The 14,465-nt window shown below is 38.0% G+C and overlaps 1 protein-coding gene across 3 annotated transcripts in view; it reads right to left on the bottom strand.

Moving 5' to 3' along the window:
- cacna1g (calcium channel, voltage-dependent, T type, alpha 1G subunit) overlaps nt 1-14,465 on the bottom strand; it is a 363,171-nt gene that overhangs the window by 94,509 nt on the left and 254,197 nt on the right. For all 3 annotated transcript variants that reach the window (XM_063074200.1, XM_063074202.1, XM_063074201.1), the window contains exon 25: nt 1,170-1,321. In XM_063074200.1, the coding sequence (XP_062930270.1) occupies nt 1,170-1,321 (152 nt within the window). The remainder of the gene's footprint in view (nt 1-1,169; nt 1,322-14,465) is intronic.

Genomic DNA, 14,465 nt, shown 5'->3' with positions numbered 1-14,465 from the left:
CCCTATAACCTTTCTTTCACCACCTTGTAAATAACATGGAGGAATGCTGGAGTTACAACGAAGGAGATGTTACAAGACATTGCAATTGTCATTGACAATTATCAGGGGAATTTTTTTCCATTCTGTAATACTGCATTGGGTGAAAAACATTAATTCAGAAAACAGGACCTAACGTTCAAGCAGTCCATATCATGTTGGTGGGGAAGTGGAAAAATAGCCAATCATAACCACAAGAAAGTCTGCAGATGCCGAAAATCCAGAGCATCACACACAAAATGCTGGAGTAACTCAGCAGGCCATGCAGCGTCTATGGAGATGAATAGGAAGTCGGCATTTCAGGCTGAGACTCTTCTTCAAAATTCATGGTGTTTTCATAGTGCTCTTTCTGTGAGGTGGTACTCCTTCATAGTCTTACTTCTTCAGCAGATTACTAAAGAATATTCATATAGAAAGTGCGTAGATTCCCATGTCAATGGCTGAGAACTGTACTTATGTTAACTAGTTAACAAGATAGATGCCAGTGTAGATGTTCAACAAAAAAAAAAGCACTCCTCTTTTTTGACTCTCTATTAATGAGCTTTCAACTTTTCATCATGTTTCTGTAGATGTTAAAGTCTCATATTGGCTATACATACTAATATACTTCCCTATTCTATTTTATTCAGAGATGCAGCATGGTAACAGGCTCTTCTGGACCTATGAGTTTGTACATCCATGTGACCAGTTCATCTACTAACCCATAAACCTTAGGGATGAGGAAGGAAACTGGAGCACCCAGAGGGAACCCACACATTCTTGGGAAGAATGTACAAACTCCTTAAAGGTAGTGGTGTAATTGAACCCTTGTTGCTGGTGTGGCAATAGGATTATTCTAACTACTGTGCAAGCATGCTGCCCTTATGTCAGTGGGCAGCTTGCTAGAAGTTATCCTAACACTGGCACAATCCTATTCTATTGTACTGTTGCATTCCATAAACCTATTTGACAGATTTGGATGGATCATCACAGATGTCTTTAAACATATAACCATCCATGAGTCTTCAGACCCCTCACTCTGGTTGCATCTGCTGCCAATTCCTACTTTGAAAGAAGTTGTTGTTAAGTGGTTGGATGTGATCAGCTTCAGAACTGTGATATACATCTGATTTGATAAATAAATCAGCTCTTACCTTTGGTTGCTGATAATGTTCCATTGCCATGGTGATAACATTCAGCCCAATCACAACAGTGATGAACAAATCCAAGTAATGACTTGTGCACATTTTGTGGATGAAAAGACGAGCAGGAGAATAGTCAGAGTAATAAGGTTTACACTGTGCTTCTAAATGGAGGCAAGATATTAAAGAAAATATATTTAGGTCAAAGTGACATTTTCTCATGCTGTTATTTTGCCATGCATAATTGAGCTAACATAATGCCAGAGAATTGGTTATTCAGTGTCAAAAGCAACCTGCAAAATCAGAAATAGCACCTGTTCATTGGAAATTCAGATTTGTAGAACACTAGCTTGGCATTACATAAATCCATTAATGCCTATTAATCATTATGTGACAAGAGTTCCATGGAGCTTAGCGCCATGTGGTTGTTAATTGTTATAATTTGCCTAATTCCCTAGCTTCCCCACTTTACATTTCAAAGGCGAGGATCTATTCATAAATTTATGATCTATTATATCAAACAGTTTCTAGCCAACCCACAGCCTTCCTCACTTACTCAAGAAATTCTAGGTCATACTATCAACATTCACGTCACTTGAATATTCTGTGCATTCTTTTTAAATTACAGTCATTAGAGAATGATGCCAGTGACAAATTCTGGTGTGACCAAAGCTTGAAACAGAGTAAAGAACATTATGTTAGTGAATTCAACACTATTAATATTGGGCTGGAAACTGAGTTTTGATATTTTTCTGTTGCTGGTACAAAATATGCATTTTAACAAATAAAGCTTCTTGTCAACTTTCTACACACTTTAATTAATTAGCTCCATTCCCATGCTGACTGAAGTATTAAGGTTGGTAGGATTGTTCTTTTGACACTGAATGTCTTAAGTAACAATCATGAGTAACATGCAGATAAAATTAGTCTCCAAAGAGACCCAACTACTACCCAATAATTTTGTGAAGTTCTTAACAATTTAAGCAGCAGTGCTACAATTAAGTTAGCTACATTTTATGTTGGACTGCTCAGCACAATCGCAGGCAAAATGTGCAGAAACAATAATGCAAAACGCAATATCACCATTTAGTCTTCTCTTTTTCTACAACTTCACCTGCAATTCCATTGCATAACTGAGGGTGTGCAATATTTAAATATAAGTTACCTTGCTGTTTTTATTGCTTTTAGTTTTGAACATATACATAAATTAATTCCTTATTTTTTAAATAACATTGCTTGTGAGCCCAACATCAACACCCAGAATATTCCTTTGAATTAGTCCACTACAGACTTGAATCATTCAAAATCGATTAACAAAATTAGGAAAATAGCCAGATAGATTCATGCATATCTCTTGGAGGTAGAATAACATGAACATGAAAAAGTTTGCAGATGCTGGAATCCAAAGCAACACACACAACATCTGGAGGAACTCAGCAGGTCAGGCAGCATCTATGGAAATGAATAAACAGTTGGTGTTTCAGGCCAAGACCTTTCAGTCCTGCAGAAGGGTCTCAGCCTGAAACATTGACTCATTTATTCATTTCTATAGATGCTGCCTGACCTGCTAAGCTCCTCCAGTATTTTGTGTGTGTTGCTTTAGAATACTGTAACACAATCTGAATTATCCTGTGAGACTGTAAATTTGGATTAGTAATCACTGCATGTTTACTGTAATACACTTTGCGAAACTAGGGCCTGTAGTCACTTAATAACCTGTATTTTCACTAAGCTATTGGTTCCAATAAGAAAAAAAAACATGATATTAAATTATATTGTGAACTTTCCAATTCCACACCTACAACCCTAATCTGTCAAGATGATGAAGAGTGACTGAGACTAAGTAAAGGCAAATAGCAATAAATGCAGGAAAACCACCACCTTCCTTTTATCTTTTATTATTAGTCTATCCTTTCTGCACAATGTGCATGGATCTAGTGAGCAGCCCCTAATACACCCCCGGTTTTCCAGTCAGCACTTTCAGCAGTTTCTTTTCTGCATAATTCATACAAATTGACTGCTGAACGAGACACAGCCTTGAAATTTCAGTAAACCAATATGATGCCTTGAAGGTCCTACACGCTAATCATGCAGCTGAATACCATTAGCAGTAACTTTTCCTTCAGTCTTTAATGGTAAAAATAATCTGCATGCACTTGGTAAAATTTAGATTATTGTAAAATAATCTTCGATACCCTCTAATAGGGAATCATGGACCGCAACCCAGTTCAGACTAATAGTCTGATCACTTTTCTGAATGCTGTTTGAAAAGAAAACAGTAAGTTTGAGACATTGAAGGAATAAACTTAGAATTGTAATGGTCTTTTTAAACTCTATTTACATTTTCTCTGGAGGTTTATATAAAAAATAAACAGGAATTTGTGCTGTTTTCAGTTTTGCAGAGAATTCTGGGGTCTAATCGTCAGGAAGGATTTTATTACACAAGTTTTCAGGAATAACGTCTACTAGTTATAAAGAGTTTTCACTCTTTCTTTCTGTTCCTGTCGTTCATGTATTTATGTATCCTGGGTTCCTTTAAGTATTCTAGCTTCTTCTCATGGCCCAAGGATATTTGGGTTGGTTACAGTGTGAGTGGTAAAATATGGGGGGAGATTATGGAATATTTGGAAAACAGGAGAAAATGTTTGGGGGTGAGTGAGGGTCAGAGTGAGAGAGAGACAGAGCATGAGAGAGGGAGGGAGAGAGATTGGAGTAAGAGGGAGAAAGAAAGGGGGTGGAGACAAAGCAATGTGCAAGGCGATAAATGGGAGAGGGGGAGAAAGAGAAAGTGAAGAGGGAAAAAGAAAGAGAAACTAGAGAACAGAGAGTAGAGAAGCGGGGGTAAAGAAATCAAGGGGGGTGTGGAGAAGGTGAAGGACATATGAGAGGGAAATGAAGAAATATAAATGGAGGTGCTAGAAAGATGAAAAGAGAATAAGAAGGATAGTGAAAAAATAAAAGAGGGAGCAAAGTTAGACAAAGGAAGAGGTGGACGAGGAGAGGAGGGGGCAAGAGAGAGTTAGAGACGAGAGAGGAGTTGGACAAAGAAAAATGAAAAAAGGGAAGGAAATACAATACTATGTGATTCTAATTCTTTTCTCTTCTCCAACACCCACCATCTCCTCTTCTCACTCTCTTCTCTCCCATTCTCTTTCTCTCTGTCCTTTCATCCATTCTCTCTCCCTAATATTCTTGTTTTCCTTCCTTTCCATACCCAACTCCCTCCTTCTCTTGCTACCTGTTCTCACTCTCTATTCTTTTTCAACTCGCACCTACATTCTCTCCATCTCGGTCTCTCCATCAGCCCAGTCTTTCCTCCAACCTCTCTACCCCTCCACTATGCTCTTCTGTCATCCTCAACTTTGTCTCTTTATTTCTCTTTCCCTCCTTATCCCCTATATCACTGCCCTGCCCCTGTACCCGCTACCCCTACCTTTTTTTCCATCTACCGGATTCCCCAGGACTTCTCCTCCATCTTTGTTTCCTCATCATTCCCCTCCCTCTTCCTGACTTTGCCCCCATCCACTTTTCCCTTTTTCTTTCTCCCTTATCCCCTCTCTCTACTCTATTCTCTCTCTCCTGCTGCCTTTTCCTTTCTTTTTTTCCCCAATCCTGCTCTCCTTTTTGCCCCTTGTCAATATGTCGGTTGGTGCTCAGGGTGAGGCCTGACAGTGGGTCAGTGGGTGACAGCTGAGTCAGTGGGTGTTTGGGGTTGGTGGTTCCTGTGTAAGTGGTGCTGGGTGGTGGGGTTGCAACTGTGGTCAGGCAGCTGTGGTTGCTTTAGCTCAGGAAGGGACTGCAGATTTCCATATTTAGCTTTTCATTTAGCTATTAATCAGTCAAGGAATCAGCATGTTAACTTATGATTGTGTTACTTGTGTAACTTCGGGCTGATTAACTGACAACATTACCGAAAATGCTTTTGGGCAGGTATGTGAGAATGAAGATGTTATGTGGAGATATGAGATAAAGCAAGAGATTGTATGATCTCAAAGGTCACATTATCTACTCTGATTTACGTTTCTACTGCATAATGCATACATTGGGGCTCGAAACCAATCTTTGCTGGTTCTGGAAAACCTTACAGGTTGTAAAATGGTGACTGGTTTACTGCTACCCCTTAGTTTCATCTATCGTTTTATTAAGTGCCAGTGCCTAACTGCCCTTACTAAGGACCATCTTAGCTTCCCTTCCAACATTCACAGTGAGGGCAATAGCCTGGACATTATAGTGTGCAGTATTGTAATAAGGAAGAAGCATACAATTAAGGTTTGGCAGGTTGCTATACCCCTAAATAGAAGGACACTTCCTCTCATCAATCTATGTTACTTTCAACTGCAGGAAACTCAGTATGTCAAGCACAGCACCACCTAACCTCAGATGTACTTTGATATTGATTATTTCATTCGGTTTGAAATAGCGAAAAAAAGTTTAACAAGACCATTCTCTACTTGCAATCAGCAACATTTTCTCACAGCAAGTGAAAATAAAAACTGCAGATGATGAGAATCTGAAATGGAGCAGAAAATATTGGAAGCTCTCAGCAGCAACAATCCATTGTGGAGCCTCAGCGGGTGAAGCAGCATTTTGGGAGGGAGGGAGAAAAACTTAACTCCCACAAAAATGCTGTTTGGCCCACTGAATTCCTCTCATAGATTGTTAGTTGCACAAGATTCCAGCATCTGCAGTCTCGTGTCTCCAAAGCACTCTGCAGGTCAGGCTGTATCTGTGGAAAGAGGAATAGAACCATGAGTCTTCAATCTGTTTCTTTTCCCATAGATTTTGCTGGACCTGCTAAGTGTTTCAAGTATCTTCTGTTTTAACAGTAATTTTTCACAGTGGTCCATGACTCCTTATAATTCATTCAATGATTAAGGGAACAAACTGTTTAGTCTTGGGAAATACAGACAATTCATGTGTTCTTCATCACGCATCAGAATACACACGCTTGCATAACCAACAGAAGATATTACAGAGAACAAAGAGTGGCGATCAGATTCTGAGACCACATCCACATCCTCAAATCAATTGGACAGAATCAGACTGACTGAAAACAAACCTAACAGGTAATCAAATGCTAGAGCATGTGGCCTAGTACAACTGGGGAACGAAAAACAAATCAGCAAATGAAAGTCACACAGTTCATCATAACATACAGGTTGGACACAATTAAGCTGTAAACTCAGCCATCAAACAACAAAGATGGGACATTTTGGACATATTCTCAACATAGTTACAAGAAATTTAGCTCAGGATGAATGGTGGAGAGTTCTGTTGCCTGGCCTCCAGAACTATTGGCAAGAACAGTTGAATTTATAATATAAACAGAAACAAGCTAAAATACTGACATAAACTTCAGGTTAGTTACTGTATCTTACATAGTTAATGATTCATTGAGAATTTAAAGGATCTTGCCTCCTGAAAGGAGGATGGTGCAGAGACTGAACTCTCTACTATTCTTTTTCCCAATCGAGATCAAATTTCCTCAACATAAAATTTGAACATTTCAACTTTCAAATGTGTTCACATTATTTAATCTGAGCAAGGATTGCCCACTTACTGGCTCATAGTAAGCCACTATCTAGATAGGCTATGAATAAAAAAACAGTATCCTTTAAGATTACGGCTAACTTTACAGCTTTTTACAGCAATACATGAGCAGAATGTCTTTTTCACACAAAAAAATCCTTCAGTAACATTCCATCCTGTGACCTGTCATGATAATGATTCTCACCACAAGAAATCTACCATTCAGCCATGATTTTAAGACTTAGTGATGGATATGTGAGCACTTTGGGCGTTTACTGTGTGAAAAGCACTACATCAATGCAAGTTGAGGTACAGTGAGGGACTTCTTTGTTATATATTTGGAATGGTGCTTATTTGGTTGTAGATCTCTTCCACGAAGGCTGATGATAATCTGAATTCAAAAGTGCTTTGGAATTCAATTCAGGGGAAAAAACTTGTCAAGGAATAATAATTCTAAATATTGGATATTTATTTGTTCTTTTCATCTTACATTGGTTCTCCCAGGTGAAAAAAATCCTTCAAAATAAGATCCAATTTCTTTTCATCACCTAACTTGAACATATGACTGCACAAAGTCAATTTGTATCTACAGTGTGTGAATATTTTTTACCCCGAGGTGTGAAGGTATAGGAATCATAACATGCAGTATGTACTAAACCTTAACTTGCCAGCATGTAATGCTCTGGAGGATCTGGGGAAAGAGACATTTGCATCAATAAAACATGTTAGTGTCCTTCCTGGCACTCCCTAGTTTCAGAGCTCATTAGTACACATTTGCAAGGGTCACTGAAACACTGCAACACAGTAGACAGTTGCACAAACTATGAAGAGACACTACAAAAACTTATTTCACACAGATAACATTAAATAATAAACAAAATGACAAACACACATGAAGACAAACCACAGCGGTCTTTCTGAGTCTGCCTTTGGAAAGTTCTGCTCATATAGTGTATTTAGTAAGTTTGGGTGAGGGAGGGGAGGGAAGGATGGGATTGAATTTGAATTTGTTTCATACATGGCAGTCCCATTTTGTTTTATTGCCTTTCTGTGAGATGTTTTCCTGCCCAGTTTTACAACCACAAATCTGGTTTAAATTGACAGCAGACATCCTTTGACATCTATTCCAGATAGCAGCATTTTACTTGGACCTTTTTCAGAATTTTGAACCATTAATTTGGACATTACTGAAGTAATGTTATTTCAAGGTCTGCTCAAATTAAAATTGTGGTTTAAAATTCAGCAGCATTTATAAGAGCTCTCAATAGCTCTACTTGTTCCTTACAGAAAATTTAAAGATACAGCATTAAGTTAAATATGGGTGGGATTAGTTCATTACAATAATTTAAATAAATCATGTTGCATAATTTAGCTTTACCTTGCTGAGTTAGTTATATTAAGTTCAGTGATTCATGGTGAAAGAGGTTAATTATGTTTACTTTAACATCAGTGCTTGGTAATTTGATAGCAACGGGATAATGCTCCATGTATGCTCAATAACACAGGGCTCAGCATTATAGTGTTAGTTAACCTCTTGGTTAAAGAATACAGACAGATTAATAAATTCTTCTCAAATTGCTAGCCGTTAAGTGATATCTCCATGGAAATGTCATGAGGTGCGTTCACAATCTTTTACTCCTGAGGAATGAGTTTTGGAATTTCCACTGGAAACTGAATTTCCAGTGGAAATTCCACATCAACTATCCTGGAAACCTATTTTGTTTGGGCAAAGGAGTAAGGGTGTTGAAGGCCCATGTGTCAATATACCATTACACAAGGGTGAATACGGTGAGATTTGGGTTATCTGCTTATTAATGAGAAAAAGATAGACAAAGAGTTGTTGTGGATTTATAATGTCATTTGGCCTTAAAAAGTTCTAAATTCTCAAGTTATAGTCTAGTGGCTTAGGAGGGGAGAGCACAGAGATGTGATATCACTTTGATAAATATCACCCATAGCAACAGCTCTGTTCTCTTGACATTGAGAATCTGGCTGGCTTACCTGTTGAATGTGTTTTGGTTGCATGGGGAGCTGTTGGCAGAAGTACACAATACTTAATATACTGAAGAAAACCCCAAGAATAACATTTCTTTAAAAAAATACTACTTTTGGACTTGATTGCACCATTACTGCACCTTTTTCAGGTTGAGACTTTTCCAATTAACACTAATTAGCTGAAACAGACAATAATTCAGAAATATTCCAGAGAGAGCTTTCTTGGCTTGAGATGACTATTCTGGAACTGCTCAGTGGTTTTTTTGGTGGAGAAAATCAGGGAGAGACCCATCTGTGAAACTATTACTCCGATTTACAGAAAAATGATCATTTGTTATAGAAGAGATAGTATAAAGCAATAAATGTCCCAGAGCCAAACAGCAGCCATATTAGATTTCTTTGCTGTTTAAAAGTCAGTCCTTACTTAAAAGCTAAAGAGAACTCCTGACTCTACAATTTTATTTTATATGCCTCATAGGTGACTATATCAGATCTTATAGGTCACCTGCACTCTTGATTCACTGACCTTTCAAACATTTGAAATTGATATTACCCACTTAGTGTCTTGACTATTTTAGGGATATCTGAAAACATGGTCATGTTATCAAGAGGTAATGTTTGATAAGGTGCTCTGTATGAAGAAGGACCAACACCTCAGAGCTCGCTACTCTGGGACTGAATACCACTTGACTAAAAGCTCCAATTTGCATTAGAAGAAACATACAGTAGATTAGATTTGAATTTGTAAGACTCCGTTTTAGAGTTGTGACGAGAATACACATAGATAAGATGTTAGCTGTCCTGTGTGATCAGCAGTTGGTCTGCCACCTGTCTTCAAGAGAGAGATAAGGAACACAATGAAACAGCATCTGGAGATGTGTAATGAAGGGATGGGAGAGAGAGAGCTGTCTGGAGCGGCTCCCCCTTTGAACCCTGAACTGTTTGAAGTGATGGACAGGCGATACCCCAGCAGGGGGATAAAAAGGAACAGGTTCGCTAAGGCAGGACACACATGACAGCCGAGGTAACGAGACCCTGGAAGCGGTGCGCCTCTCACGAGTTGGTGGGAAGTATCGGACAATGCACAGGGTGGAAAGGTACGATCAGCGGGAACCTGGTGTGTGTCCGCCCTTGCTTGGGTGCCGGGTTCACTGCAGAGGATCGACCGCATCTGGAGGAGGGGTCACAGTCGGTGACCTCAGGTGACATCACCAAGGACCTTCCCAAAAGCTGCTTGTGAGCCATATCGTCGGTCTGTGAGTGAAGCCGTGTCTGAATGATTAGTCGTTCCCGTTCTCTCTCTCTCTCCTCCCACGTTGTCCATCGCCATGGCAACGATTACTGCGAACTGAACTAAATTGGACTGAACTTTTGTGTCACTTTGAAATTTGGTCATTTATCCCTAGACAACGATAGAGCTTGATTGATGCTGTTATCTTAATTCTGTGCACATGTGTGTTTATCATTGCTGAACTGTTGCATTTATTATCCTTTCGATTACTGTGTTGCTTATTTTTTTAATAAAACTTTCTTAGTTCTAGTCATCCAGACTCCAACTGAGTGATCCATTTCTGCTGGTTTGGCAACCCAGTTACGGGGTACGTAACAGAGTGATGTATTTTGCTTGTGTAATGACATTACCCCAAGCATAATTTTAACTATCCAAAATCCATTAAGTGTGAGTTGCTTCTTGCTGTTCTAGTATCAACCAAGTAAGCTAATTCATTGACATTGAATTTCAAGGTTGGTTGGGGTTTTTGAGTAGTTTACTATATCATAGTCAATGCAAATAAAGTATTTATTGTATGCTAATGGCCAGGAATAAATCATACAGGAGTGAAAATAAATTATTATTATTGACTTATTCTTAGTCACTTTTGGATATAAAGGATGGAATTATACAAAGTTTCTCGCAGAAGACTGAATGGGGAGAGCAAGGCAAAGTGGACTGCAAGCAGACACTGGAATGGAGGCCTCGATGGGACAGATGATCCATTTTAATTTTTTTATGCTCTGAATTGTAAGTTACTCCGTGAAAACTATTTATTAGTATGATCATAGAGAACCTAATTGGAAGAGCAATGGGAGTGAAAACATGTTGTGGTCCTGGTGGCAATGTTTGCATATGCATAGTACAACACCATCCGGTATTGTGGAACACTAGAAGTCTTTTTCTGTAGGGAGCTGAGGCAAATCATCCACAGAATACAACTGGTTTTGGATTGAATAATGAATGCTGCATTATTGGATTAATATTCTGTAGATTTTGTTTGATTACCTTGGGGAATTATGAAGAAATATAATTGTCAGGAAGTAAGTAAATTAGATGGAGTCTATGACTATGTAAACTGTTGTAAAGAAATTATCTTCTGTTGTTCATCTTTTATAATTTTTTAAATGTTGACATCTGTACTTTAAATCAATTTGCATAGAAGCTGTTTCCTTTCAGTTGGCTAAATTAAAGAGCATTCAAAGATCAATTGAATTACACAACACCAAGAAGCTGAAAAGATACTTAATAAATATTGCATAATGGCTGTCTCATGTCTGACTAGATTTAAAAGGTTGGAAATTCAGATTCAAATCTAGTTCCTCTTATTTCACTGGGCAGGTTCTAATTTTGATAAACTGTGGAATACAATCTAATGGGAGAAACTAAGTGGAGACCAAGACCAAGTGGCAATCCACATCCAAAAGTGACATATTGCATTTTTGGAAATGGGATGTTGGCATTTTTAAGTTGATTTGTTGGGATGACAGTATTGTGGCCAAAGTCAGTCTTTATTACCTGCCTTCTAGCTTGGGCAGGTAATGATGAGCCAAGCTCTCACAAGGGATAAACCACTGCAGATGACGTTTTGATACAATTGAGTTCTGGAATTCAAGAATGCCAGGCTTTTCTGAATAAACTTCATCAATGCAGCATATGATTAATTCACCATTATTGTAATCTGCCCTTAGCATGGGAGGTGCAGGTATAAGAGGAGATGAAGGAAAAGAAAATTGTCTTGACTTACTATATTTATCATTCTAATATGGCAACTGTCTTTTGTCTGTTCAACAGATCTTATAAATTCTTGATAACTAATTACATATTACACCTTTCATTGTGATTTCTTTTGCAGGAAAGGGCAAGTTTTTAACCACTGTGAGAGTTTGTGATCCTGATCCACAGATTTTACAATTGAAGTGATATAAAGTCAGACTTAAGTGGACAAGATTCTTTTCTTCCCTATTTTCTTTAATTTATGTTGAAAGCCCTTTCATAATTTTCATGGTCTGAATTGTCTCATATAGCAGTCCCTGCCCAAGGCCCACCTCACATCTTAACATCCTACCACTCTTGTTGGCATAGAGCTATTCTCAAGCACAAAGGTCTAGATATTCAGAATTCTATTTTTGTTTCTGTTGTTAAGTGTGTTAAGCTTGTCCCCTATGACAGATAATTCCACTCAGATCTCACCTCCAAGTCAGAAGGTTATGTCTCCAACTCCCATACCAAAGACGAACAGAAAATCTAGACTAACAGTCTAATTCAGTAGCGAAAGAATGCGGCACTTGAAAAGGTGTCTTCCAGAAAAGTTGTCAAACTGCTTCCCAGGTAACCAGAATAGATTCTATGGTTTTAGACTAAAGAAAATTAACCGAGTTTTCTTTGGTATGATTGATATTTGTCCCTCAACAGACAGCACCGAACGAGAGAATTTGTCATGATCATAATGTTTGTGGGACATTGCTTCAGTGATTCACATTCAAGAAATTGACAGCTTGCCTACAGTACAGATTAATTTCTCTGTGAAGGGTAGAAATTTGAACTGGAATGTAATCCCAAAGAAATAACCAATAATTGTGTGGGAAATACCTACAGTTTCTAATCTGTCTATCTCCTGGACATCCAAAACCAAAGCACAAAAATCTTAACTTCTTTTTAATCCAGATTCTGATGTGAATGCCTCTGGCAAAGAAATTGACTCAATCTTCCAGTGTGCTTAAGAATAGACCAGAACCTTTCTCGTCCAAAGTCATGAATTTACCAGCTCTGGCTAAGTCACAGTTTGAAAGGACAACATTTTCAAGGAAAAGGAAGATACCAGATCTTACATCCAATTGTAATCCAATAAAGTCCAGCATAAGTCTGACTTTCTTTCGGTAATACCACTTGTCCTGTTAATTCAATAACAAAACACAGAAGAGCTCTCTCTGGAATGTGTTACAAAAGGAAATTTTGGATTGTGATAGGAAAGAAACAGGAGAAGACAGGTTCTGAAAAAGTCACAGGCAACAATAGTATAAAGCAATAGAGAAGCAGAGAAGGCTAACTAGAATTAATAAAAGGATCTTAAGCTTTCCTTACATTTTTGAAACTATGATAACCACTGGTTAAATGGTTTCTAAGTATTAGGGTCAATGGCCAATTGTAGTGACTTTGATCTCCACTGACCAAGAGAACTTAGACTTTGAGATATCCAGCTGTTCAGTCAATTAAAAACAAATGGCATATTCTATACTGGTGAATGATAACAAATAAAATAATAGGCTGCTCCCAAAATTCATGGCGGAGGGGAGGGGTTGGGGGTTTCACCAAACTTCTACTGAATCGCAAAAGTTTTGCTACTTATTGAGTGCATTACAAAGAAGCCCAGTGGGTCATGAAGGGTAATTAATCAATTGACATGTCGACATTTCAATGACTGTGTTTCTTTAATACAGCAATGAACCTCTGAATAATTAACATATTTAAGGAAGTGTCAAAAAGTAGACATAAAAACTGATAGCTATTCCTCTTAAAAATTTAGTAACCTTAACATTAAGCAGTGATTCAATATGCAGTAGGTGATTTTCCTCTTTTTAAAGCAAGTGTCAACAGTAGAACTTGCAATCTAGGAATGACTTGTCTTCAGCAATTTAACTCAGTTGTCTCCAGCAGTGGATTTATATTTGCGCTGAACAGACAACACTTCAGAATTGCTTAGCAGGTGACAGGATTGAATATGATGATTCACATAAACAAAAATGGAAGAAAAAAGGAAATATGGCCAGACAGTAGACTGGCTGTCATATTTCCATATATGGATTTGGATGATCAAATTCGCCTCCATCTTTAACTCTAGAAGGAACAATCTGGGAAACATTAGTATCCCTTTAGTTAACCTACTGGAGATACAAAGGATGTTAAATGATTCAGAAATAGTGACTATTCCTTTTTATTAGATGTCTTACTTATTTCGCTATTTCAGTAAAGGTTTTAATCTTTGTAAATTTAAATCGTGAATTATCACGCTTTCATTTTTCATCTTTAGTATTACAGATGTTTTCATTAATGAGAAAGAAGTGCTGAAAGACTGCAGATTTCATTTTGAAAGTGAAAGTGTGAAGAAAAGAGAGGAAGATGCAGAAAGTGTGAGAGGATGAAAGAAGACACAGACTGTAGGGAAGCCAAGCTGACACCACTGGAAAGAACTGGCCATAGGTCGATAGGAGGAGGTACATGCAAAGCAAAGTGACAACCTGCAGGCAAATCAAATTACATCACATCCTGCTGAAGCTCTTTGCTCTTTGGAATAGTGAAATAAAGGAACTTGTATACCCCAGTTCAACAGTGTGAATTATCTTGTGCAAACATATCTATCTGTAAGATCACAGGGATTTTATAAAACATGGAATATTAATTTAAAAATAATCTCCACATGGTTTGCTGTGCCTGCCTGCAATAAAATTGTAACATAAAATGTCTTTAACTATCAGAAATGTGACAATTTTCATCCTACTTAAATACTCGGAATG

This window comes from Mobula hypostoma, chromosome 22 (genome assembly GCF_963921235.1).
Source record: "Mobula hypostoma chromosome 22, sMobHyp1.1, whole genome shotgun sequence".
Taxonomy (NCBI): Eukaryota; Metazoa; Chordata; class Chondrichthyes; order Myliobatiformes; family Myliobatidae; genus Mobula; species Mobula hypostoma.
This window is presented reverse-complemented; position numbering and strand designations above follow the sequence as displayed.